Source organism: Sardina pilchardus, chromosome 9 (assembly GCF_963854185.1).
Source record: "Sardina pilchardus chromosome 9, fSarPil1.1, whole genome shotgun sequence".
NCBI lineage: Eukaryota > Metazoa > Chordata > Actinopteri > Clupeiformes > Clupeidae > Sardina > Sardina pilchardus.
The window spans coordinates 24,905,309-24,932,651 of record NC_085002.1 but is presented as its reverse complement, the minus strand read 5'-3'; the positions used below and the strand labels follow the sequence as shown (position 1 = coordinate 24,932,651).

At 42.5% G+C, this 27,343-nt stretch overlaps 2 protein-coding genes across 6 annotated transcripts; one reads left to right on the top strand and one right to left on the bottom strand.

Moving 5' to 3' along the window:
• On the bottom strand, positions 1-19,807 carry znf362a (zinc finger protein 362a). Of its 5 annotated transcripts, none has more exons than XM_062544383.1 (10): positions 19,705-19,807; positions 13,179-13,243; positions 10,078-10,324; positions 7,196-7,318; positions 5,102-5,426; positions 4,621-4,845; positions 4,012-4,090; positions 2,733-2,891; positions 2,064-2,114; positions 1-1,910 (listed from the first exon to the last, which is right to left on the bottom strand). In XM_062544383.1, exons 2-10 carry the CDS (start codon positions 13,239-13,241, stop codon positions 1,815-1,817), a joined length of 1,368 nt encoding a protein of 455 aa, XP_062400367.1. In that variant the 5' UTR covers positions 13,242-13,243; positions 19,705-19,807; the 3' UTR covers positions 1-1,814. The 5 variants fall into 5 exon arrangements, with proteins under 5 accessions (XP_062400367.1, XP_062400368.1, XP_062400364.1 ...); XM_062544384.1 differs by lacking the exon at positions 19,705-19,807 and adding an exon at positions 19,002-19,680 and having other exon boundaries at positions 13,179-13,245; XM_062544380.1 differs by lacking the exon at positions 19,705-19,807 and adding an exon at positions 13,470-14,504 and having other exon boundaries at positions 2,041-2,114.
• LOC134091746 (uncharacterized) lies at positions 18,365-25,607 on the top strand. The gene is made up of 3 exons (XM_062544378.1): positions 18,365-18,379; positions 22,558-22,719; positions 23,392-25,607. Exons 2-3 carry the CDS (start codon positions 22,566-22,568, stop codon positions 24,912-24,914), a joined length of 1,677 nt encoding a protein of 558 aa, XP_062400362.1. The 5' UTR covers positions 18,365-18,379; positions 22,558-22,565; the 3' UTR covers positions 24,915-25,607.
• Positions 25,608-27,343: the final 1,736 nt, after the last annotated feature.

Sequence of the window (27,343 nt, the reverse complement as noted above, 5' to 3'; positions counted from 1 at the left end):
CATATTTGTGTACTTTTAATTTTAGCATTGTTAATTTTTACACAATGACTGTACTTGCCTTTAACCCTGACTGTATATGTTGTGCACCAGTCAAAGTCAACTTCATAGGTTATCAATATGCAAGACAATGGGAATGTATTCATATAGCTAGTTATATAATCACTTCTTATAGAAAACAGGTTAACAGTTAAGTATTTTATAGTTTATTTACAGTATATGTCATGCTATCAAATACAAAAAGCATACAGTACTGAGTGGAGAAAACACCAATATGGTACACTTTGATATAAAATGCAATGAATAACATAAAATGATATTATAGTTAAGGCTTAAATGTGTATAAAAATAACAGAATGTTAATTATTAATATATATATATTGACATGGTTAAACAAAATATGGGACAAAAGGGGTTTTGTACATAAAAGTTATCTATACAGATTAAATGGGACACCCAAACCTGAAATTTAATTTCTTAGGAGGTGTAAAGCAAACATGCATATTTGAACTTGATTATAAAAACAATGCCAAGTGGAGGAGGCAGCTTATGTTTGTGGAATAAACCCAGGTGACCATAACAGCATCTCTGTCAGAGTATCTGTCCCAGATTGTTACTTGTCCTTCTTTAAGAGAACACTCTCAGAGGCCAAATTTACAACTTGATAGAGTGATTCATTTGGCTGTCTATGAAAGTAAATATTTGGTATTTTTCAAGCAGCTTTAAAGCTGTAGACTAACAGATTATGTATACTGATTACGCTTGTGTTGCTAGTTATCACACATCTGCCACATACAGTAGCTCCTGTATGAAATGTCTATCTACTGTATTTGTATCACTGATACAAATCACTATTACTAGGGAGTAACACAATCAGTTCAATTGTGTTGACTATAGCTCATATACCCAAATAAACTAAGCATTGGGAAGTATTTTGTGAATGTATGTGTGGTTTTATTTTATTTTGATTTATTTTTTTAATTATTTTGGTGGGGGGGTCGGATCTCTAACACAGGCAGTGAAAATACTTAATTGATAACCGTATTTCCACAATAACACTATACATTTCACAGGAACACAAGTGGTTGAGAAGCATGTTTGCTGGGCCAACACTCAATAAGCCTAGTTACACTGCATGTCAGTGAACATGTCTACTGTTTGACCTCCCTTCATGTGGCTTAACAGGTAACGTGTGTAGAAGGTTGTATTTTTCTCTGTTGGCAGTCAACCTGCATGTTGATATAGCTAATAATTAATAACTATTATGTTTCATGATTTAAATATTTTATTACAAATGAAAAGAAAAATAAGTCTAGAATGCGCACCTTCACACTCAAGCTCTCAAAAATGTCTTATGTATTTTAAAAATGGTCTAAGTAACAGTCAACTTGATATTGTTTAAAGCTTAATTAACTTTAAGTGTGTTATTAGAATTGGAACTAAAACTCTCTCTAAAACTCTAAATTGTCATGTGACACCTGTGGTTAGAGTGTAGCTGCCAGAGTCAATGGTCCTTGTGTTTTAACACATTAAAGAAAAACAAACAAAAACAGCCAATGTGATTGGCTTGAAAGTGCTGCTGAACCATCTTTGGATGACCATCTAATTGCCCCCTTTCAATAAAATTGGTGAAAGGAAAGTACTTTTTTTTTACATTGTCCTCTACTTGTAGACAGAGTGCTAGAACATGTTTAGACAACCTGTGGGTTGGACAGAGAGACAATAACAAACAAACTGACAAACAAATCAAACAAAACACAATGTCAACATAAAGAAGGAGTTAAAGGAAAAAGAAGGCAGACTGAAAGAAACGAAAATTAGCGATGTGAAGAGTTGGGTGATAACAGGTGGACCTTCAATAGAGGCCCCTCCGTGTTATGGAATTGGAGGGTAGAGCTGAAGTCGGGGAACCGCTGAAAAGGGAGAACCAGAGGTCAGAGGTCAGGTGAGGTGAGAACTGGAACGCCGATGAGCAAGAACCAGAACTCAGGAGTGGCAACTCAGATGAGAGAGATCCGTATGGGAATACCAGGCGATTCTGACCTCTGAGGAGAGTGGTGGCTCACCAGGTGTTCTACGACTGTGTGCTTGGACATGTGCTTCATGAGGTACGTCTCCTGTGGGGGGGAAACAGAGGCACAAGAGGACAACGGCACTGAGAATAGACAGAGAAAGTTTGCACAACAAAGTGACTCATTTGTTTCTGAGCAGAAGCCAAGCGCACATTCCACCAACTGTACCGTAATTTCCCGACTATTAGCCGTCGATTATACATTGATTTTGCTAAATTTCTTCAGCTACGAGGTTAATACACGGGGACAGTTAATATGGTATCAATATGGTTTTGTTTCTTTTAACTTGCATAAGACACTGTCCTGCGGCTTATACACAATGCGGCTTATATGCAGGGAAATGACTGTACTCTCAATGCAAAATTGGTCTGGACAGGCTTGGTTCACCACTGATTACCAAGGCAAGGGTCATTACCAGTGTTGAAATGAAACCCTTACAGCATCCAAAGTACAGAAAACACATCTGGGTTTTATATGCAGTTGTTTTCTCCATTCAATAAATTGTGTCCGTGTCTTTTAAAACGGAATCAGCGAACCGCCAACTCTTCTGTTGTTCATTGTACAAAGTCTGCAAAAATAAAAATATAAATGCCTTGGCCCTGGCCTGAATGGGGCTTCAGGCAGTCAGTCAGTCTGGGGCAAATCTGTGTGTGTAGTACTTACTGAGGTGTACGCCCTGCCACACATGCTGCAGGCGTAGGCCTTGGCGTTTTTGATGGCGTGTGCGGACAGGTGGATCTGCAGAGAGGCGGAGTCGGAGTAGGCACGGAAGCAGTTGGGGCATTTGTAGGGCTTGTCTTTGTTGTGCTGTCGCTGATGGGACTGTGAATAGGAGACATCATCATCATCATCATCATCATCATCATCACTTTTTCTTCAACATCTCCAGATTTAACAACTCCTTCATTTGATGTCTGTTGCTTATGTGTGTTGTTATGATTATTTTAAAAGAAACATGTAATTGTCTTGTCAAATCCCAAGTTGAATGAAAATGTTTCCCAATAAACATATTTGAAACAGATTTAACAACTCCAACAGCAGTCTAATTACTACCGTAATTTCCTGACTATTAGCCATAGCTTATACATTGATTTTGCAAAATTTCTTCCGCTATGAGGTTGATACATGGGGACAGTTAATATGGTATTAATACGGGTTTGTTTCTTTTAACTTGCATAAAACACAGCCCTGCAGTTTACACAATGCAGCTAATACACAGGAAATTACCGTAGGTAACATATCACGACCATTTATAGGAAGGAAACACATCACCACCAGTTCAGGTTAAAAGGTTTGAGGAACTCTATCAAATGATTAAAGAAACTCAAACACACAGTGTTAACTTTGGCGTGGCATTTAGTCGATAACCTTCACAGCTACTGCCACAAAGACAAGTCCATTACGACTACACCTGCGTCGTCAAGGGCACAGCCCAGTGTACTCTAGGAAGGACCTGATAGCAAAGCACACAGCTTAAAGGGACACTTCACCGATTAGCATTAAGCTTTGTATCTTCAGAAAACCAGTCATCTTTTTGAATGGTCGTGCATCATTCCCTCAGTTTGCCTTGAGATGGGAGAAATACGGATTTCAATGTTGGACTTCCTGCTTTCAATGATGTAAAAATCATCATTTTACATCATTGAAAGCAGGAAGTCCTATTCATGGGTTTCATTGAAATCCATACTTCTGATCCATCTCAAGGCAAACTGAGGGAATGATGCACGACCATTCAAAACCATGACTGGTTTTCTAAAGATACAAAGCTTAATGCTAATCGGTGAAGTGTCCCTTTTAAGTGAATGCTTTTTCTTTATTTACTCCTCACTGGCACCCTCCTCTCCTACCTGTAGTGTCCAGCTTGTAGTTCTGCAGTACAGAGTACAGTACTTTACAACAAGATTGTCCCCTGGCTGAGAGTACTGAGAGTAACAGGTCTTACTTGTAGGTTGGAGAGTTGGGTGAAGGCTTTTTCGCAGCCTGGGTGTGCACACTTGTAAGGGCGATCACCAGTGTGGATTCTGCACAGACACATACATGTGTATACAAAAACAACATACATTAGTGAGTCCTATTTTTTTTACTATTGCACAAATTTCAGAAGCTTCCGGCACTTAATGGTCAGTAGATATGGCCTAATAGGTACTTAATTTGCCCGTAAGAACATTTCAAAGTGAAACAGGACTACAATAAGGTCCATTGGAGCTTTTACATGCCACATAAGTTCTCCACACATTTGGACGTCAATCACTTCAAAATCATTTCAAAGTCTTCACAGTTTTCTACAAGCTGAACTAACATGACATAAGACATGTCAAGAATCTTGTCAAGAGTAATGTAATGAGTCAAACATAGCTGGAAAATATCTTATCTGCTATGGCTCAGACTGATGTGTCGAGAGAGAGGTGTGCACAAGTGCATTTGAGGACATGCATTAGATTGTACCAGTGCCAGGCCAGTAATGGCAAAACTAGCCCACAGAAAACAGAGAACATGCACATGTAGTGGCCCTCTCAGTGCCATGGTTGGTCAGGCGTAGGGCTTTTCTCACCTGGTGTGCTGCTGTAAATGGGAGAGTTGGCGGAAGGATTTCTCACAGTAAGAGCAGTGATAAGGCTTTATGCCCAGGTGGATGCGTAGATGCTGAGCCAGATAAGAAGCGTTGGCAAAAGACTTGGTGCAATGGGGACATTTATGAGCCTTCGCCTCTGTGTGGGACTTGGAGTGGATCTGCATGTCTGACTTGGAGAGGAACGTCAGCGGGCAAACTTTACACCTGCAAGAGAGATGGACACACACACACACACACACACACACACACACACACACACACACACACACACACACACACACTTATGAAATCAGTATGACATGCACAGATTGGATAATGGGAGAAAATGTCAGGCTCAACTTATCATGATGTGTTATACTTCACGTGACTTTCTTGGCAAAATTTCAAGATAAATATCCTGTAAATTTACTAGCAAATGCGCTTGTTTGTTTTGTCCTACTTTATCACACAGGTGGGTTACCTGTATATCTTCCCTTCTTTGGCAGTGATTGTGACGGGCTGATCTGTTCCCGACGCTAGGATTGGATAAGGTACCACAAACAGAGGGCCCGATGGGTTCTCCGCCTTAATCTTTTTCCGGCCTCGTTCCAATTTAGGGGGCGGTCCCAATAGCCCAGCCAGGCTCCCGCCACTTTTGATTGGCTCCATTCCAGCACTGCTGGCCAATCCCGAGATGACGTTGTGGATTGGGGTGCCGCCCAGTCTGCTCTGGATGCTTGAAGTAGTCGTCGGAGTGACCGCCTCTGAAGACGCGTGATTGGATGAGCGAGAGGCCAAAGCCAAACCTATATACACCCATAGAAAACATATTTGTTAAAACAAATTTACAAGATAAGCAGGGACTTGCAGCTGTGCGTTTCATGTGTTGATTAACATCAAGATGCAAAGCACTGGAAACATACAGTACAAGTCCATCTAGAATGTGTAACTAAACCCACGGTCGTCATCGAAATATTTTGCAGCTTTATTTGAATGATCCAACAGCATGGTCTAAAAAGCCATGATGTACTGTATGTGTAGGGTGTGTCCAAATAAGACTATTGTTGGTTTAACATTTAACAGCAACACAGCTTAATTAATCATTTTTTTTTTCATGTTTTGAGCATAACATGCGAAAATGGCTACGTCCCAGGTGAAAGCCAGGCAAGCTTGTAAAAAAAACACACCCGTTTCATCTGGTGAAACAGGTGTGTCTGAAACAAGCAGAGTACACATGCCTTCTCCACCTGCCAATGTAGGCACAGTCTATGACTTGACGTTGACCTTGACAAAAATAAAAAAACAAACTGCTCCACTGACTTCAACCAAGTTTTCTTTGTTGAACTGTCACTTTAAGATATCTCAACATAGCAATACACCGATAACATGCTTAAATATATCTCATCTTTTGACAATACACACCCATGGGTGCCCTTCACAAGTTTAGTATATTTTATTGATATATTTTTAAGGGAACGACCGGAAAATGACACCTCTGTTGGTCCTAAACTAGCAACTTGTATCATACCTGGCATTTCAATATGCATCCAGGGTGCAATGTACTGTAGGCTGGGTGAACGAATTTGGATTTCGCCCAGCAGCTCAGGCTGGAAACCAGCACATCTATCTCCCCTGCTTCCTGTCCACAACCAATCACAAACTAGCTTATCCAAAAGACACAACCGGATCGTTGGTCTGATTGGTTGGACTATCCAAGAGTCATTTGAACTATGCCCATTGATCACGCCTCTTGTGCAGTAGAAATAAAGCACAGACTCCCCAGACTAATGCTCAATCTTTACAGATTGAGCTTAGTATGGTGATAGCCAGACTAGTTGCGATGGCCTCAGCACACTGAATCTGTAGCTCTTGAGCAAAATTGTCAAACGGTTGAAAAACAAATACTCATGGTGTGTGAATCACGACCCCAAAACATCCTTTTGTCAAACTTTCGTCTGTTTTCAGGTTCAAGTTTCTGTGTTTTTCACATCAGTACAGTCATGCTAACATGCTCATGTATGAAAATAAATCATGTTATTAGGGTTAATGTCCTGTCCATCTGCACTCTTCTCATATGAAGGTGACTCTGTAAGGCTAAATAAACAGTTAGTCAGAATATTACCGGTAGTAGGTAAATTACTTTCCCGCAAGAGGTATGACTACATCTTTCCCAAAAAAACGAAACTCATACAAGGTACACGATTTGTTTTAGCCATATCTGTAAAAATATGACTCACGAAAAGCAGTACATGATGAATGGAGAACTTACTTGAGCAACTGATTGATGCAATTTTTATTGCACCTCATTGTACTTATATGATTTCAATCCAACATGAGTTTCCCTGGCCTTACCCAGTTAAAATATGGGGAAGGGTAGGGCCGCAAATAATGCCGTGTGTACAGAAGGCGTCCTAACTTCATCACTCATCCACTTTTCACTATTGCACATATACACACCTGCCATATCCCTTGAATACCACTGACCTACAAACACATAATATGCATATATATGCATTATGTGTATGTGTATGCATCTGCATGTACAGTATGTGTAGTATCAAGGATATTCTATTACCTGACAGGTGGTTTGTCCTTGGTTGGTCAATAATCTGACGCAAATGCCAGTCTTCCCATAGTCCTCTGGCTTTCAGAGCCGTTTTGTCATCCAGATTCAAGTTTACATCACCAAGAATTCGACCTGTTAGAGAGAAATGGCAAACTCAAACTCCTTACCCAGCAAAATACCCACCAAAATGATGGCAGAATTGACAGAAATGTATTAGATCAAAAAATCCATTAAACTTCAAACTTGTTCAACAACATATGGGTAATATATGGGTTAAAAATATGGGTAAAATGTGCTTTATTTTAATGCTGGAACTGTGCACAATGTTCTAACTAAGGTACAGCCCCTTCGCATGTAATGATAATTCCGCAAATTGGGCACTCTTGCCCATGTTTCCAACAGACTCTGACGAAGATGTAGTGAACATCGAAATGTTTTTTTGCTGTGCACCGTAACATTAAAAATTAATTCTCAGAAAACTGTGTTGCTCCGGTATCCCTTGTCCCCTCCCAGTTGTTTGCAGGAGTGCATAGGATCTACCCTTTTTTGAAGGCAACACTGTTGGTCAGTGTCCAGGTCAAAAGTTAAATAACAGAACTTAAAAGGTACTCCCATTAATTAAGCTCTGTGAAATGACGAGCATTCGATTATTAGGTCATGATGCGATAACAGGCTGATAATTATCTTTCCGGGTCCAACGCCTTCCAAAGCTGCTCGTTTTTCTCCATAGACAGTAAAATGAACATGTTTTCCACTATTCAGAGTAGCCTTTAAGAAAGTTGTCATCCTACTGCTCACTTGTTGCCTCAGCCTAATAAAATCCTATTTTTCACGGAAGTATGGACGTTACCCTTCATTTTGTCATCTGGCCGCACAGGTACAGTAATTGCTCTATTAAAGTTAAGCAATTTTGTTTAACCCTCGATAAAACGGAGGTGATGGTGACAAGGTTTACAAGTTGAGAAAACTTGATAACTCTAAAAAAGAATCTATTCATATCTTGTGTGACATTGTGTGATATCACCAGCTGAGTCTTTCTATGAAATGGGTGAGATTTGATGAGATGCATAAGGCATAAACTAGAACCAAATTGTGTTTCTAAAGGCTAAATCTAATAATTCAAGGGTTCTTGTTAACATGTACAAGATATTCTTAAAGAGTATCATACTATTTTAATCACAAGTTCATGGCCATTGCCACATGTCCAGATTGACATCTAAATGATGACAACATGACTAAATCTAAATTATTACCATGTAAATATTATATTCTTATCAATCTTAACTCAAATCTAAATCTCAATTCTTATCATTATTATTTGTTATTTTCAGAATAAAATATTATTTTCCTAATGACATTAGATATATTTATTCTGAACAAAATCACAATGTTTTGTGGTAAATATTTCGTACTTTTAAAAAAAAAATTAAAACAGGAAATGTTATAGTTGAAAAGGCACCCATTTAGTCAAATGACCCAGTTATATTTTCAGAGTTCATTTAAAGGAGAACTCTGGAGATTTTTCATACAGAGCTCGGTTTTTTAAGGTCACCAAGTACTGTCAGTACGGGAAAAAAAAAAAACCCTGAAAACAATCGGCTTCACCTAGCTTGCAGTCAACAGCTGGAGTTGCCAGGCAAATACAGTGCTACACCCAGAGAGTAGCACTTATAAGCTGGACACGACAGACATCTAAAAATGCTTTAACGTTCTGCTAGTACAAGAACAAGTGGCTAAAGGAGTTCAGTGGGCCGAAGTCTACCCCATAACTTTATGTCAGCCTGTAATATTTGCTTGACCTCGAAAAGCACACAATGTCATTTGTTTATGAAAATAAATCTGGCAACACCCCTTGGTTGGCTTGGTGGAAACAAAGACTGAAAAACTGTTCAGTCATATCCGGGCAGGGTGAGGGCCACGTCCGCATTGGTAGAGAAATAATGCAGTTAAGCATTAAAACAGGAAAAGGGCAGGAGTGACAGGATGAGAGATGGAGGGTGGGACTGAGACAAATTCCTCGCGCTACACTCAAACCTGGATCCACATGGGCGCTCTAACCCATACCTGAGAGGAGCTCACAACTCCACGGCTCTCCTTTATAGAAGGACCTTTAGTTTAAGGGTTCTCTCTGTAATCTCAGAGTGATTCACCTTTTAAAGGTACTGATCACCTTCAAAGGCTCATTTCAGGATTCTGGTGAAAGTAGTTTATATACCAGTCAGAGATGTTTTGAGCATACAAACACGTGACGTGACATGCAATAACAGGACTTTGAGGAGCAATTGGCAGAATTGATCCAATTAATTCATTCTAATATGTATTAGAAGAGGGATTACCCCCAGCTGTGGTGCAACTGCACCGTACTCCGGCAACCCGGGTTCGATTCCCGCCCCGTGGCCCTTTCTGGATCCCATCCTCTCTCTCTATCTCTCATTCGCTTCTTGTCACTATCAATAAAAGGCATAAAAAATGCCCCAAAAATGTACTTTAAAAAAAGAAACGGGATTACAGCCAGGCTACACCGGGTCTGCAATTGAAGTGTTCAATACCCGGAGTGCAAAAATAGTTGTATCAGTTCAAACGTATGCACGTTTGGTGCAGCCGGTTCCATTAAAGCTCCACCTTCCATCATTTGATAATTGACCATTGACCGTTTCCACAAAACCCTTTTTTTTTCGGCCTTTTTGCCTTTATTGTTACAGGATAGTGAAGAGTAGACAGGAAGCAAGTGGGAGAGAGAGATGGGGTGGGATCGGGACATGACCGCAGGCCGGATTCCAACCTGGGTCCCCGTGGGCACTCGGACCCGTACATGGTATGGGCGCTGTAGCCTGCTGCGCCACAGCACCCCCCCCACAAAACCCTTTTCTACATGAACATTTTGCTGGTACCTGCGACAGTGCTGGAGGCTGGTCGGGCGTGAAGCGCCACATCTGGCTGTGAGGGACTGTGGGCATGAAGGCCGGGCATCTGCTGAAGCTTGGGCACCGACATCGTATGCTGCCCACCTTCCGTGGACGTGGGCTGCACCAGCAAAGGCTGCTGGGAAGCACCTGTTGTGGCCGGCAGGTGTGGAGGTCTGATCTTCTCCGCCATCAGCTGCTCTTTGATCTTGTTGATGAGCACCAGGTTGTCCAGCTGCCAAGTGAGCATACACACGGTGACAAGAGGAAACAGAGACTTGGAGCACAGTGATAGTTAGCCATCAATATTACAGCTCCCTCCAGTGGTCACACAGTGCAAGTACACTTTGGTACACATTTCTTTTAATTGACTGCACTGAAGTGTTATATTGTCTTCCCAAAATAAGGGTTTCTGAATACAAAGCACCAGTCTAGTAGGAAAGAAAATATAGACCTATCTGATGTCTCCAGTTTCCAACACTATCTGGATTTTTTCTTAAATTCTGTTGTGAACAACTTGATCAACTACAGTATATTTCTCCAACGGCAGTGACCAAAGAGGGAGGTCTGATCTTCTCTCTGTGCTCTTGTTGCTAAAACAATGTCACTCATGTCTTTGAAAATTATACAGAGGTCGTCACCTGCAGAGTATCAATTCCCTGAGTCCATTTGTATACAGCATCTCATCTAAAATCGTTCACAGATTAACAACATAATCTCTTTATGAAGTTAAAGCAACATTATAACAATTTGCTTCTATCAATTTGCTTCTTTCTATGGTACATGGTCATATGAAGGACAGTTACTGTGCCATTCCAACCAGCCATCCAGGATATGCACTATGCAGTTCTACAGTATGTTTTGCAAAAACACACCGGCAAAATATAAGAATGAAGACACCATTTAGCATGTTAGCAAGCATCTGGTGGCAGTGCCTGTCAGGCTCTGGTGGTGCTGATTTAAAGAGAGGCCGACCAATGAAAACTGAACAAAGATTAATCGCTATGAATGAGTAGAGATGTCGATAAATAAACAATCTCTGCTGGCACAACAGCAAGCCAACTTAGCCCTGACATGCAGCTCCATCTGTGGTACGGCTCATATCATATTTGACAAATGTAGACAAGTAAAGCAAATTCATCTTTTGGCAGTTGTAACTTAACAGTTCCACATATTACAAGAGACAAAAACAATTTGTCAGCCATGTTGAATCACCCAAAATAACCACAAGACAAGGCATAGATCCACTGTCAACCATAAAACAGATAATGGCTAAACACTGTTAAACATAGACCCATGTGTTAATGGGGCAATAAGTAGAGTTATGCATGGGTCCAATTAAATTAAAGGGACACTTCACCGATTAGCATTAAGCTTTGTATCTTTAGAAAACCAGTCATGTTTTTGAATGGTCGTGCATCATTCCCTCAGTTTGACTTAAGATGGGAGAAATACGGATTTCAATGTTGGACTTCCTACTTTCAATGATGTAAAAATCATCATTTTACATCATTGAAAGCAGGAAGTCCTATTCATGGGTTTCATTGAAATCCGTATTTCTCCCATCTCAAGGCAAACTGAGGGAATGATGCACAACCATTCAAAAACATGACTGGTTTTCTAAAGATACAAAGCTTAATGCTAATCGATGAAGTGTCCCTTTAAGGAGTGGCCTCCGCAAACATATTATGGAGAAAGCCTGTGACCCTGGTTCTGAATTAGGCGTCCTTTGATAGGCAATATTAAGGGACACGGTTTCAGCAACAGCTAGGCAAAATAAAAAGCATATTTTGAGGTAATAATGATTTTGGTTTTCTTGTGAAGCAACACAGGAAGTTCCATTATAACAGACTAGGCAGACTGGAGCACCGTGATAGACACATCAACTACACATTCTCTGATTCACTAAAACACAACCACCAAGGCCATTAAAAAATGATAATATTTTCATATGTGTTACACGTAGTTCCGAAACAAGGCCAAATTAAGATGTAGAACACCTTGTGAGCAGAGGTCCTCTCCAGAGGACATCAGGTCAACAAACAACTGATTGCATGACACCGATAGGGTTTAAATCAGCTAAAGCTTTGACTTCTTCAACGGCCTGCCTGTAAGCGACCTGTCTTGTCTCACTGTCAAGAGAATCTTCAGTCCTCTTCATACTGGGGATTGGCTTCCCATTCGTGACTCGACTCTGACAAACAGATTTTTGTAATAACTCCACTACCCGTCACATTGGTGAGTGAGATAATCATACACTGAGTTTTTGCTCAGTTTTTTGTTATATCTGTGTGTATGTTTGCATATGTTTTATATCATTATATTAACCTGCGGCTTGCTGAAACTATGTGTTACATTTATAAGGCAAGTCAAAGCTGTCTACTGGTAGGTGTGTGAAATTCCGGGCAGCCTATTTACAGTACACTACATTTAGCAGACACTTTTTTGCCCAAAGTGACTTACATATGTCAGCTATATTACGAGAGACTACATTGTCCCCGAGCAACTTGGGGTTATGTGCCTTGCTCAAGGGCACAACGGTATTATATATTTATATTATTGTATATTTATTTATATACAATATTTAGCACATTACGTTTTATATATGTCCTTTATCGCTACACAACATAACCAAAATAATAAGAAAAGGGTGGATTGTGCACTGGACATGTGTCGAGGGAGTGACTTTTTATGGAGAGAATGATCATTATGGGATATCTTCTTGAACTTGAACTTCCTCTCCTTGCAAGAGGTACAGTTTTGGTGAGCAACAAAAAAGCTGATAGTTCAGCAGAGGTGACCTGAGTCACATCTCAATCAGACACAGGGTGCCTCTCATGCAGCGTTTATACGTCCTCCCTCCCTCGCTCCTCGGGCCTCGATCCTCACTGATCTACATAAAGAAAGATAGAAGAAGGGATAGACTATCCCTTGTTGCCGCCCCATCATTCTTAATGTAGATCAGTGAGAATCGAGGCCCGAGGACCGAGGAGTGAGGCAGGACGTATTAACGCTGCATGAGAGGCACCTACAGCATGCTTTGCGTGAACGCCTGTTGAAAAGGTGAAAGAAACTGTGGATGACCTTACCTGCCCAGGCATGGCAGGGGGTGGAGGCCAGAAATATGGGTTATTAAACCGAGGCTCCGCCATTCCTAAAAGAATCACATGAGGGACCAATGATTATTGTACTGTTACATTTGTGGTGTGTGTCATGTTGTTATCATGTAGCTAGAGTATTGTATTGTGATAAGTGTTGCTACATTACTATACAACATATTACGTAACTAAATCTCTCTACACAGACCTAATGGCAACCTGCAATATTTAGATATATGTAATTGGTAGTTGGATGTGGGAGAAAGAAAATGTCATCCTCACCACACAAATTGGTGTGACTCCCTGATTTTAACAACATCCAGCAGATATTGAAGTTTGGATATTTGAGTTTGTTGGTGTTGGCATTAGTTGGGGCAGTTATTTAGCCTAGTCACTGTCATTTTTACTGTATTGTTTCAATACTACTGACTGGATAACAGTCTCAGCTTCACCAAGGCACAGCCAGTATTTTTTAGTTTTTGCTGCATCAACAGGAAAAATTGGTTCTTGAAGTGAACTTACTGTAACTACCTGAACTACAAAAAACAGTTCAGTATCCTTTCTCTGGTCTAGAAGACAGTGAAAGTGGGCCTCGCCACACACTCACAAATGGCAGGAGCATCAGTTAGACTATGCGCTTTCATTCATAATTCAACGCCATGATCAGAAGCAGTTTGTCAGTCACAGTTGAAAATGTTCAAAGCCAAAGCAGCGCGGTATCTCCACACCGGCGTGTTTCTCCATGTCTGGCTTTTAAAGAGTCGGAGGAACACTAAGGACAAGTGAAACGAAGGCAGACGTTTTCAGGAGGGGGGGGGGGGGGGCTGTTTTTGGATAAGATTCAGCAAGATCTCTTCAAAGAGAAACTTCTGAGTCACAATGTCCCACAGGGACGGAAAAACCCCAAGAGGCTTTTGTTTAGTCCTTCATCGGCCAATCGTTTAAGAGTTGTTCAAACCAACCCCTGTGCATTGTGGTAGTAAAGGCAACCTGCCCTTGGTAAGCCAAAGTTAATTAGGAATCATTTTAATCCATGCATCTAGAGAAAACAAGTTTGAAGCGTTTGGGACATAAAGCCACTTGCAATATAAAAAAGTAAAAAAGTATTATCTCCTCGGATATTTTGCCCTTCTATTGCCTTTATAAATGGAATTACTTCAATATGATTTGGCCTCTTACTAAAAAAATCAGTTTAATGTCAAAGTGAAAGCAGATTTCTACAAAGTAATGTTACTTAATTTAATATATACTGTATATATAATGTAGAATAAGGTCGTGTAAATATACACACCTCTTCAAGTGACTGACCTACCGTAATTCAACAGCAGTCCAGACATATTGCTACTAGTAGTCTCACAATTACAGAAATGGAGATCATCTGAGTGCAGTGAATAAGGTATAGTGTGGAATATGGTATAGTAGTATAAAGACACCTGTGTCTGGAAGGTCCAGTCACTGGTTAATCAGTATTCCTGGCTACAATTCCACTATGACCACAATATCTCTCTATATATCCCCCCAAAAGTTACTGAAAAGCATAAGCCAGGGGATGGATACAAAAAATGTTCAAGCAACTGAACATCACATGGAGTTCAGTGAAATCCATCATTAAGGAACTTAGCCAACATGGCAAATGTGTAAATCTGCCTACAACTGGCTGTTCCCACAAACTGAGAGATTAGCTCCGTTTACATGGACACTTCTATTCCGATTAGAAACGGAATAACAGCTCAATCGGAATAAAAATCGTCATATAAACACCTCAATCGGAATGAAAATTCCTGATCCGATCAGAATTTTAACAGGAATGGAAGAGGTGGTGTAGTCCGTTCCTATTCCGAATGAACACCCATGTACAGTATATGGTCATTCGGATTGACTGCTACTGTATATCTTCCCAATGAAAAGTAGCCAACAAGGGCTATTCCGATCAAAGACTTTTAAAGCGCTTGAAAACACCTCATCAGAATAGAATGCACCCCATGTACTGTAAACAGACGGCACAACATTTTCAATTGGAATAGTTATCGGAATGACAACAAAACTGTCCATGTAAATTTGGCTATACGGCGCAGTAAGAAGGACGAGGTTATAAAGGCACCTATGACAAAAGGTGCAAGACAAAAGTTAAAAGCCGCAGCAGCTGAGATGGGAGAGACTGCATACAAAAACTATTGTCCGGGTTCTTCACCAGTGAAAGCTTTATGGGAGAGTGGCAAAGCTCATACTAAATCTCGACTTATAAGTTCACCCAAAGACATGTGGGAGACTCCCAGGTCAAATGGAAGAAGGTTCTGTGGTCCCATGAGACCAAACTTGAGCTTGAGCTTGAGCTTGAGCTTGAGCTTGGGGATCAATAAAGTATCTATCTATCTATCTATCTTTTTGGTGATCAGGCTAGATGCTATGTTTGGTGGACAGTGGCACCAAACACTGCACATCACCACACACACACACCATCCCGTATGGTGGTGGTAGCACCTTGGAAAGCTTGTAAAAGTAAAAGGTAAAATGAATGCAGCAAAATATATGGACATTTTGGAGGAGAATCTGACTCAGTCTGCAAGAGAACTAGGTCCTGGGAGAAGATTTATTTTCCAGCGAGACAATGACCCGAAGTGAACAGCAAAAGCTACAGGTTAATGTTCTTGAGTGCCCAAGACCTATATCCAATAGGGAATTTGTGAATGGATTTGAAAAGGGTTGTATCCTCTAAATGCCAGCCACGGAACACTTGAAAAAGGGATGACCAAGAACCCATCCCTTTCTGCTCATAGATCCGTACCTACAGTATAGCTCTCGAGTATTCAATACACTCTTATCCTACAATTTGCAGTGATTGACATTTATTTAGCATGACTACACAAAGGAGAACTCTTCTAGTTGACGGACAATGAATAAAGAACATCTAAATTCCTAATGGTCTACAGTATGGACAAAAATGCATACTGTCTTGAAGGGGGTGAATATTTTATTTTATATTATTTTACTTTACATTACATATTTGTAATTAATCGACATTGCTTATTAGAAATGTTTCCACACATCAAAGAGCTTTTTATGGTCAATTCTTGAAAAAAAATCTTGAAAAGGGAAAACCCAAATTCTAGTGACCACGTTTTACGAAGCAACAAAGGGGGATGAATGCTTTTTTATAAACATGCTATAATTAGTCAACATCTCAGTCCAATGGCTGGTTGTGTAGAACATGTACAGTTCTAATCAATAACATATAAATCCATTTTTTGTATTAAAAACTATTCCTCTTCAAAGTAACATAACATCTAAATGTTTATTAAGACACTATGTTGGCCTGACTTGCTTTATGTACTCAGCACTGTATTGAAGAAGGGCCACTAACTGTATAGAGCTAGCAGAAACAGTATGGAATTCCCAGACAGGGCCAACAAGCCACAGGACGCTGTGCAACGCTCCTTAAGCAAAGTTCACACTCATTAGCCTCAGATTTGAGACTAATTAAAAACCATCTTGATCACAGACTACTCTTAATTAATTTTCCGTACACACACACCTACAGTATCCTCTAAATGCCAGCCACGGAACACTTGAAAAAGGGATGACCAAGAACCCATCCCTTTCTGCTCATAGATCCGTACCTATAGCTCTCGAGTATTCAATACACTCTTATCCTACAATTTGCAGTGATTGACATTTATTTAGCATGACTACACAAAGGAGAACTCTTCTAGTTGACAGACAATGAATAAAGAACATCTAAATTCCTAATGGTCTACAGAGAACAGGTTTGAATTTCTATAGAGAGCCCACTTCATTGCTTGTATTCCTAAGACATACAGAGAGGTGTCTAACATTGCAAATCGGTGTTCCTGGGCTTCAAAAACAGTATGATATCAGGTAATCTCATAGTATGCCGACTTCAGCTATTCCTTGGTTTGTCCATACAAAGAATTGTCGCAGTTAGACACATATAAGGTAATGGAGTCACTCACACTAGTGATCTAACCTACACATCACCAGCAGAGTGTGAGCTGGGCATAGCATAATTGCCATTATATAGTTGAGAACAGCATTTGAACACTTTTGCACATGAATAGCATTGCAAAATGGTCTATAGATCACATCAAAGCCAACATACAGTGTGTGTGTGTGTGTGTGTGTTGATATAGTCATACCAACAGCCGATGGATTATAACAGGCCAAACAAAAGAACCAGATGTCTGTATTAGATGAGCAATCAGAACGACAGCCAATACAAACATTTTGGCCATCAAAGATCAATGGGCCACATTATAAAATGTTATCTTTTTAGAGAGAGAGGCATTGAAACAGAGAACTGAGTGCAAACATGCACAAAAGAAAAGAAAAAAACATGAGAATGGAGATGCCTCATCAGGCTTGAGATTAAATGAAGTTTTGTCTTGTTCTCCTCCCAAAGAAAAAATAAATAAAAAATAAATCCACACTACCTCCAGGAAGTGAAACCTACACTCTATGGCATCATTAGGGAACTATTTTGTGGGTTTTAGGTTCATAGGCCTGGACATATCATCTTTATTTTTTTTGGCTGATGCAAATGAACTGTGCTATGCAGCCCCACTATTCAAACAGACTTTGGAACCTTCAGAACAGTGAACGCTGCCAAAACATGCAATGCACAATGTCATAGAAAGGAATTCATTATGCATGAGAGCAAACCATTTCTTTTTTTTTTAGAGTCAGTCTCGGGTTAGAAATAACAAAGATTTCTAAGAGATTAGACCTGTGGAAATTAACATTTTGCAGACAGATGCAAGAACAGTGCAAGAATGAATTAATAAAGACCATGCACAAAGATTCAGCAGTCTTCTTGTTTGTAGACTATACCTAAACTTGAGGCATTGCCCAGTGCTAGTCCAACAGGGCATCACTGTCCAGTATTTAGTCTAACAAAACTTAAGTCCAATTATGTCTTCTCTCTCATACATCCAAGCAAAATCTAGGGAGATCTAGGCTATAATTCCAGACTAAACTGCATTACTCTCTGTGCTGAATGCTGTGCAGCTGTGTAAACAGACCTCACAGGGGCTAATCCTTTTCCCTGGCATTCCCTGGCAATAATAGTACTATGATGTACTGGTTTAAATTATGTTTACCTGATCAGTCAACCAACCTACCTACAACCATGGAGTAAATACACTTGGCCTACACTTCCCGGCTGTCATACAGTGTAGGTATGCTAATCCACTTATCTAAACACGTCCTAGTACAATGCAACGCACTGCACACATCTTTCGGATCAAGCGTGGGTAATTATTAATGTCAATGAACGAGATTAATGGATTACAAAGTGATCAGCACGCAAGGTGTTGTGGGAAGCTCCTCGAGGTGTTGGACTGCTTCAGGATGCCCAGCACGAGACAACTTGGACTGAACATAGCGTTCAAATGGAAGGGACTGGACATTTTCATGAAATTGTAGCCTACCCAAATCAGGCCATCCGTAGAATTGAGGTAATACCTGGTTTAGCATTCGGCTAAGTAGGCTAGATCACCCAAATCACATCTCCCCAAATATATTTTGTGTACAGCGATGGACAAGAAGGCTAGGTGCAACAATCCTGTATTTTACCTAAATGTACATTTCTTCAGCAGTTTAGCTAGTCGATGCGGAGACAACAGACGATGTAGCATTTTTTTCTCTCTGAAATTAAACTTCACTATACGAACAGTGTACATGTTCATGCAGTTGACCAGTAACATTAACACGATTCTCAAAACACATTGCATTGGTTGTAGCCTACTGTCGAAGTACTAAATCGATGCATTCCCAAAAACTGATAAAAGTTACTTAACTTTTCAGCTTTTGCTCTATCGGTATCACAGCGATATTTCCAATTTCTCTATTGTCTTTTTGAAAAATAATGGTTTGCGATAGACATAGGCGAGCATTCAGACGTCTAAGAAACTCGGCTCCATTTCTACCCTCTGTAGCCTCTCCCACATTCTCAGACAGTTTTATTAAAAATTTCAGACAAAAGGAAAACAAAAATGGCAGCCCGTCTTATTTTTATAAGGACAGGACGCCATATTCTGCAGACCCCACATTTGCAGACAAAATCTGTACCGAAAATGAGTCGGTCATAATCCATGCAAATATGCCTCCCGTTTATTTGCATTAAGTGCTCGAATGATTGTTTACTTAGATTTGCAGGTTTGAATAGCCCGGCTCGGAGGAGAGAAAAAAAAACTAGACACTTCCTACAACAATCATGCCTTGCAAAATGGCATTGCAATAGGCAAGATAGGTTACGTCGCATTGCAAATTCCAGCTGTGATAACAGGGAAAATCGGGCGCTCCTCTATATGTGTTACATGTAGCATGATGTTGTTACAATTCCCTTTAAAATTCTATCTTTTTCCAAACATGCGCTTTAGATTTTTTTTATTCGAACTTTTCGGCGAGTGGAATAGGAGACAACTCTAACCGAATAAGGAAACAGTCTGCGCGCTTTATTAAAACCGCAATTAAGAGAATAAATAAAGGAATGCATACATACCCAACAACTCGATGGCAGATTTTGTTATTTTATAAAAGGTTAAGATGTTCTTTCTGCCTGCTTTCAATCGGAGTTCAGACCTTCCGGGTCGCCTACTGTTCACTTCTGGGTGCTGCAGGCAAAATGAGAGTGTTCTGAAAATATCAAGTGAAATACTAAAAATATATAATACAGGCTAGACAGTTGGACACTTGAATCAGTAGAGTAGCCTAGAATCTCTAGCATTTTGCACGAAATATTACAATTGTCAGGGCAGGCATCAATATCGTTTGGTATTAGCCGAGTAGCGCTGCATTGACTGATCATAAAACAATGCATAAAGACAATAAAATCGCTCACTGACACTGCCCATGGCATCACTATCGGTTTTTGGCACCATTTATCTAGGCCTATATAATGAGAAAACGTGCCATATCTTCCCCAAAACCTCACAAGCCATCACCTGGGGTATATGGTAGTTCGTGTGTTTTGTGGGTAAATTAGCTTCCACTGGGTCCCTTCTGATGACACCTCTCAAAATACAGTACGATGAAGTGGCAAGAGATTGCTGTACAATTTTACATAGGCCTATTTGGGATAGCCTACTGTTGGTGACAGATTGTTGTTCTTTTGTAAATGAAAGAAGACCTGCTAAGAATGATCGCTCACCAGTAAGCCTATACTCTCTTAAGAGTTTAGACTCATAAATAGTTCACACACTTCATTGTAAAGCAACTCAGCCTCAGTCCATCTACCGCTCAAAACCACATCTGGCCAGAGCAGTCGCTGTGTTTCTGCGCTTTTCTTACATTGCCGCTAGAGGGCAGCAATTGAAAGAGGATAGCTGTTCTCCTTTCTCTGAAAGGGGCAGCGTGCCGTGTAGGCCTAACCGAGTGCATGGCTGGTGTGAAAATGAGGATACACCAGAGTCAGACCAACAATGGCCGGGTTTCCCAAAATCGTTAAGAAGCTCTTAAGTCCTAAGAACTTCTTAGGAGCGTTCTTAGAACATTCTTACAACGCTCCTAAGAAGTTCTTAGCACTTAAGAGCTTCTTAACAATTTTGGGAAACCCGGCCAATGCCTATCACAGCCTGGAGTTGGATAACCGTTTAAGATAAAGCACATTCAGCGTAACTTTTACAGCATTTTCGTAAGGCAAATTGTACTGTATGAATTCCAGTGGCTAGGCCTCATGAGAAAGACCATGGAGAAATGGACAGATCCAGCAGGCTCATTATTTTATTTCATGAAAATATTGTGGAATTTACTATGAGGTTAGGGGAAGACTGTTGCCTTTTGTTTTCCCTCAGTATGCATTCACTTTCTTTAGCTGGCATAGAGAGAGAGAAGGAAGGATGAGTAAAACACATGGCATTCAGTGAGTGAGCAATACTAGCTCAAAGGGTGGTGGTAAAGAGAGAGAGAGAGAATGCGTGAGAGAGCGAGGGAGAGAGAAAAAACATGATGATGGCCTTTTCCATGGAGAAAAAAAAGCAGTTGGACCGGTTTGTGTGTGTGATCTTCAGCAAACACAGGAGGCACACCCTCTTGTCAGACACGTGCTGACACACACACACACACACACACACACATACACACACTTACACAACACACACACACACAGGTGAGTGGAGAGCGTTTGGTTTGGACATGTCCCGGAGTGGGTGGTTTTGGGGGGTGGTGAGGGAGGCGAGATAAGCACTAAGAGGTGTTCAGCTCTAGCTGCGCCTCACAGCAGAGCACTGGCCGGGGGACCACAGGTAAGGCACCAAGCTCTCCGCTCCTTTCTTTTGTCTTGCCTCTCCCCTCCTCTCTCTCTCTCTCTCTCTCTCTCTTTCTCTCTCTCTCTAGCTTTCCTCTCGCCAGTCGGCCTTACCTGCCACATCCCGCTCTAGAGAATGAGTGGCCACAAAGAGCTTGAATTCTTCAACCATTCCGCGCAGCACTTCAGACAGTGTGTAAATATCTGAAGGGGGTGGTCTGTGTGTGTGTCTCCGTGCGATAGGAGTGTCAACTTGCAAATGTTTTCCATTTTGCTATTCAACCTTTCAGTCCTGTCGTGTGTGTGTGTTGTGCTTTGCATTCTGATGTGATGTTTAACCATGTGGGCCAGGACAGAGTTCTTTTGTTTGGAACAGCGTAGACCAGCACAGTTGATGATACAAGTCAGCGTGTTTGAGACTTGTTCTACAGGTCTGGTGGGGAACTGTCAGTGAGGGTAAATAGTGAATAGAGAGAGGGTGGCTTGGTTAGGTGAAATCAGTTGAAATTGCATTTTGTTTCCATTTTAAACTCATTTCCATTGATCGTGATCTAATTATTCTTTTAAAAAAAAAGACTTCAGTTAACCCTGAGTTAAACCCAAAAGGTAAGCGATGGATTTGTCAGTATTTGTTTGTGTGTGTTTAATGGCGGGAGATGTTACAGTAGAGACACATGAAGTCTGGCTTCTGTGGTTCATATGTATTGCATACAATTTATTCCTGTAACATCTGTGGAATAAATCCTATTAGGCTTTTTTTGAAATCATACAGACAGTTAAAATGTTAGTCATTAGCAAGAATATAACTTTTTCCAAATGAATATTCTTTAGTGACTCTAGTCTACACAATGCAGTGAGCACATTTCTAAAATGCAAACACAAACCAAAGTAATTCATCCTTCTTAGGAATCAGCTGTTTGAATGAAAATCTTGTTCACCTGCTTTCTCAATCATTCCACAGATATGTTTCTATTTGGTTAAGCCAACCTTCCACCATGTGCACACAGTGCAGCTTGTTGCTGTCGCTTTGGGCACACCTACGCATTCATATCTGGTGACACTAATACTTGACGCTGTTGTGTTGTGTTCTGTGCCATCTCTGGTTCGCAGGTGGAGCGATGGCGGCACTGCTGGAGGCTGCCCTCGCGGCGTGCCTGTGCAAAGTGGGCCTTAGCATCCTCTGGCTCGGCGCGGTCCGAGGAGGAGGATCCCTGAGCTCGGTGGGGCTGTGCTGCGGCTGCCTCCTGCTCCTCACCGACCTCGCTATCGCGCGTGAGCAGCCCTCTGCCTCCCAGTCTTATCTCTGCTCGCGTATCTCAGAGCTCAGCTCAGCTCAGCTCAGCTGGCCTCGGCTACCAGCCTTCTGCTATTCTTAGCTCACACACACTCGCAGGCAGGCAGGCAGGCAGGCAGGCTTCTTTGGCTTGTGTTGTGTTTTGTTTTGTGCGTGTGCGTGTGTGTGTGTGTGTGTGTGTGCGTTCTCGGAGCCAAAGAAGATAGTTCACACACCAGACAGAACTTGCCAGTCAAAAAAAAGGTATCTCTGCTAAAAAAAAGACCTGTATCTCTGCAGATGAAGTCTGCTGTAGGACTCATAAACAAGGAACCAGTGGAATGCAGACTCAAAGTAAAAATAAGTCGAAGCTCTCCCACTGGGAGGCTTCTGCTCACTAGCAGCTAGCACTGTGGATGTTGCTGCTTTTAAGTTTGGTGTCTTTAAGGTAGCGAAAGGTGGAGTGTGAACTGTGTATTAATGTGTGCCATCATCCATTCACATTTGGCTTAAAGTGTGTTTTCAAACACTAATCTCAGTCCTCAATATCTGAGTAGTATCTTCACTGCTAGTGAATGTCTTCGTCCTCCATAGTTGTTGGCTAAGGGATGTATTGGTGTATAGCATTTGACCAGGTTGTGATTGTCCTTGTGTTGTTGTTGCTGTTGCAGTGTTCCTGGCGCTGCTTCGGCTAGCTGACCCCTGGCTGGTGGCCTTTCCCGTCTCCGCCGATGTCATCGCTCTCCGCTTCCTCCTCTTCCTCACTCACACCTACTGGGGCGTGATGCTGCTCACCAGCCCTCTGGTCGCCCTGGAGATGGCCTTCCGTCTCCGCGGGCCCCACCTCAGAGGGACGGAGGGAGAGGGGGATGGAGGGGAGGGTTTACAGACGAGGGGAGAAGAGCGGTGCACGGCTCCTCCGTGTTCGGAGCGAGGGGAGACGGACAACGGGAAGGCGCCGGTCGCTCGAGCCGCCGCCGAGAGAGCGGAGCAGTCAGAAGGGGACGATTCTTCGGCGGCTGTCCTCGCGCACGTCGCCTGCGTCATGAGCTGCCTGTTGGCATGGTGCGTCTCTGGGCTCCGCGCCAAACACCGCTGGCACCTGGACGTACCCGCCGTGGAGCTCTGCCTGGAGGAAGACGCCGGTGGCGGCGGTGGTGGTGGTGGCGGCGGTGGCATCGGCATCAGCTCTCTCTGCCGCTGTCTCCCCGGGCTGCTCTCTGTGGCCTGGCCAGACGTGGGCGAGCCCCTCTGGGGCCTCCTGGCCGCCGCGCTCCTCCTGGGGCTCCACGGGAGCCTGCGTCTCCTCGGCCTCAGGCTGGACGCCGAGCGCGACTGCCCCGAGAGGGCCGAGGCTTCCCTGGCGGACGAGACGGACGAAAGAAGAAAACGCTCAAACGCGGACGCCCAGGGGCGAACGCACACAGACTGCGCAGGCACGACGAGCGCAGAGCTTTCCCCGGAGGGGAAGAGGGAGCGGGAGCTAGAGCGGGAGCGGGAGTCTGCAGCGAACACGGATGTCCGAGTGCAAATGCAAACACGACCCGCTTCCCGTGCGCCCGTTAATCCCTCCGGTGGCGTCTGGACAAATGGCCTCGCTGTTGACACGGAAACAACAATCGACAGGTGCCGCATTCTCAGCGCCGGGCGACACCAACCGCCTTGTCCTCATGGAAAGTGCCACCTTTCATCTGCTGGCTTTGTGTCCGCGCCCGACAGGTGCGGGTCTCTAAGCGAAGGCGAGAGGGCGGTTAGGCAAATGCAAGACAAACAACTGCCGCCATGTCGACAGCACCCTCTGCGTCAAAGCCGAGACGTGACGGAGAATACGTGCTTCACGCGTACAGCAGCACAGTCGGACAGTGGCAGGACTCCGTCTGACCCTCAGTCCCAGCAGCAGCAGCTGCAGCAGCGATGGCTCCAACACTGCTGCCAGACGAGGGCTTTCCAGGGGGGATCCCCCAGCCCGAGGGGCCTGCTGATAGCGGCACTGGTGTGGGGGATCTTTATCTGCCTCGTCCCTCTGGCCCTGGGCTTCAGTGTCTTAGTCATCCGACACACAGAGACTCTGGTTTTGTTTGGGCTGAAAGTCCTCGGGCAGGCCCCGCCACACGACAAACACACCGAGTCAACAAGGACAGAGTGTACACAGGGTCATGAGGGTGTGTGTTTTCGTGTTTGTGAGTTACAGTAATGTAAAAAAAGAGGTGTGTATGGAATTGAGTATATGTATGTGAAAGATAGCAGTGACCGCACCTTAATGTAAACAGTCGTTTGTCTGTGTTTGCTTGTTCATGTTAGATAGTGTGTGTGTGGTTATGGTTATGGTTATGGTTATGGTTATTTAGCAGACGCCTTTGTCCAAAGCGACATACAAATAAATAACAATACAATTAAATAACAGTGAACAATTACAAAAAGGGAGAATAGCAATATTATCAATAAAACAATCAATTAAGCACTAACCTAATGAGAAATAAAAGTGTGTGTGTGTGTGTGTGTGTGTGTGTGTTAATGTCAAAGAGTGCGGTGTATGTGTGTGTCTCGGTGTGTGTGTGTCTGTGTGTTACTTGAAACGAATGTGTGAATGAAGACAGCTGGTCTGTTCCCACTGCTGGAATAACAAATAGGTGTTGGGAGTAACAGAGATAAGGGTTTATGACCTGAAGCCATTAAAACATGCTTTGAATAAGCATCACCATGATATCAGTGATCAGTTGTTTACATCAAGAGTGTGTTTTCTGTCAAACCAGTTTTCATATTCCATGTGAAATGTTTGACTTCATGACTGCAGAGCAGCATTCGCGCAGCTTTGTTTATGTAGGAAATAAAGCTGAAAGGTTTTAGTTGCATGTTATTTTTTACCCCTCTCTCCTTAACGCTTTTCACATCTTCTCAGTGTCGTACATGCATTGCAATTTTTTTTCATACTCATGAAACCTATTAAAGTCAAAGTTGACAAAGATGTCTCATCAAGGAGAAAGCAGCTCAACCGTCAATTTAGTCCACCTAGAGATGGAATAGCTGAGGTATTTTTATCCACATCCGACTAAAGTTCCCTATTCAGTGTATGTGCCAGAGGGGACATCTCGGCTGCACAGCAGAGGGACAATTGCTGGAATTCATAATGGCCAAATGGGGGGGGGGGACGGGACTGATATACCAATGTTAGTTCTGATCCCAGAAGTAGGTGCTGCTGCTAGTGTCACAGGGTCTCCTAACCAAAGCAGCGAAACCTTCAAAGAGCATCAGACAGGATGGGGAACACATGCAGTCGTGTTCTCACAGGTTAACAAAATAGTTGCTCTGAGTTATGCGAGCGTGTTTAAACTCCTCCAACAGCACACAGGTTGGTATTTGATGTGGGCTGAACAGCAGAGACACATTTCACCACCGGAGGGCAGCCTCTAGCTACTCAGCCCTGACACACACAATGGATGATTTCGGGATCTCTAAGAATATGGTGTTACACATGTATTGAAACAAGAACTGGGGAGGCAACCAAGAAGGGGCTGTTTTAGACAATGGATTCAAACTGGCTGGAGGGTTTTTTGTGATGAATGTGTGTATGTGTGTGTGTGTGTGTGTGTGTGTGTGTGTGACCTATAAGCCTCCTCACAGCTCAGATTCCTTGGAATTGTTGAAGACCGCCAGAGGGCATCGAAATGACAGGAGATGGACTAGTCACTAAATGACTGCTCAGACTTGCTCTGGCTCATGCATCTGCAAAAATCTAGTGACTTACTAGAAGCAAATATAAGGCAAGCAGCCCAGAGAACATGCACTGTGGTTACCCAGTCAGACAGTTCAGGTGATGCCAATGAAGCGAGTCAATGGAAGATTGCAACATTGGAGTCAATCCACCTGCCAAAATGACAAATAAGCAGGTCATCTAAAGTAGGGAGAAACAGGATACAAAATAAGGACCTTTTTCTCCTGTCCTGACTTGAATGAACGTGTCTGCTCTCTTTTTGAGTAACTGGCTTTTGCAGACTCGTTATCCCAGTGAATTAAAAAAGTTTGATAAAATGCAATGAAAAAAGTACAGCATCCCCCCCCCCCCCCCCCCCCCAACAATCCACTCTATTCAGCCTACTTGGTGTTATGCCTCAACAGCAGCTGGGGAAAGTGTCCTTCATCAGAACATCAGCACATCTCCATGTTAAAAATAGACAGGGTTGACAGGATGGCACGACAAGAAAGAGCATCGGAATGTCCTAAAAACAATGGGGCCTATTCATCATATCCCCAGAACGTCTCGAGTAGCAACAAGCAGAACCCAAGTCCAGATGGCAGACTCTTATGTAATGAGGATACGCTAAAAATGAGCGAGTTTGGGACTTTAAATTTAGTCCCCAAGGGTTCCCTCTCTAACATGGTGGATGTGGGAATGCCATCCAGAGCCCAGGGATGTTTGTGCAGAGCGCATCTGCTTGTGGTATTTGCTTTCTGTGTGACATGCTCGCGTATACTAGCAGCCCTGCAGGGATGTTCCCTGTCAAGGAGGAGAAAGTAACCATAGAAGAGAAGGGGGGGGGGGGGGGGGGGGGCATCACCACGAGACTTATAAACGGCCATAAGTAGATGGGAGAGAGGAGGAATGCCCTTTGGGGGGGTGCTTTT

Excerpts from the sequence above, each read along its gene's own strand:
- LOC134091746 (XM_062544378.1), top strand. The coding sequence starts at position 22,566 with ATGGCGGCACTGCTGGAGGCTGCCCTCGCGGCGTGCCTGTGCAAAGTG. Across the intron at positions 22,720-23,391 it reads CACCGACCTCGCTATCGCGC|TGTTCCTGGCGCTGCTTCGG; the intron begins GTGAGCAGCCCT and ends TTGCTGTTGCAG.
- znf362a (XM_062544379.1), bottom strand. The coding sequence starts at position 13,506 with ATGTTGTTAAAATCAGGGAGTCACACCAATTTGTGTG. Across the intron at positions 7,319-10,077 it reads AGCCTCCAGCACTGTCGCAG|GTCGAATTCTTGGTGATGTA; the intron begins GTACCAGCAAAA and ends TCTCTCTAACAG. Across the intron at positions 5,427-7,195 it reads AAGGACAAACCACCTGTCAG|GTTTGGCTTTGGCCTCTCGC; the intron begins GTAATAGAATAT and ends GGGTGTATATAG.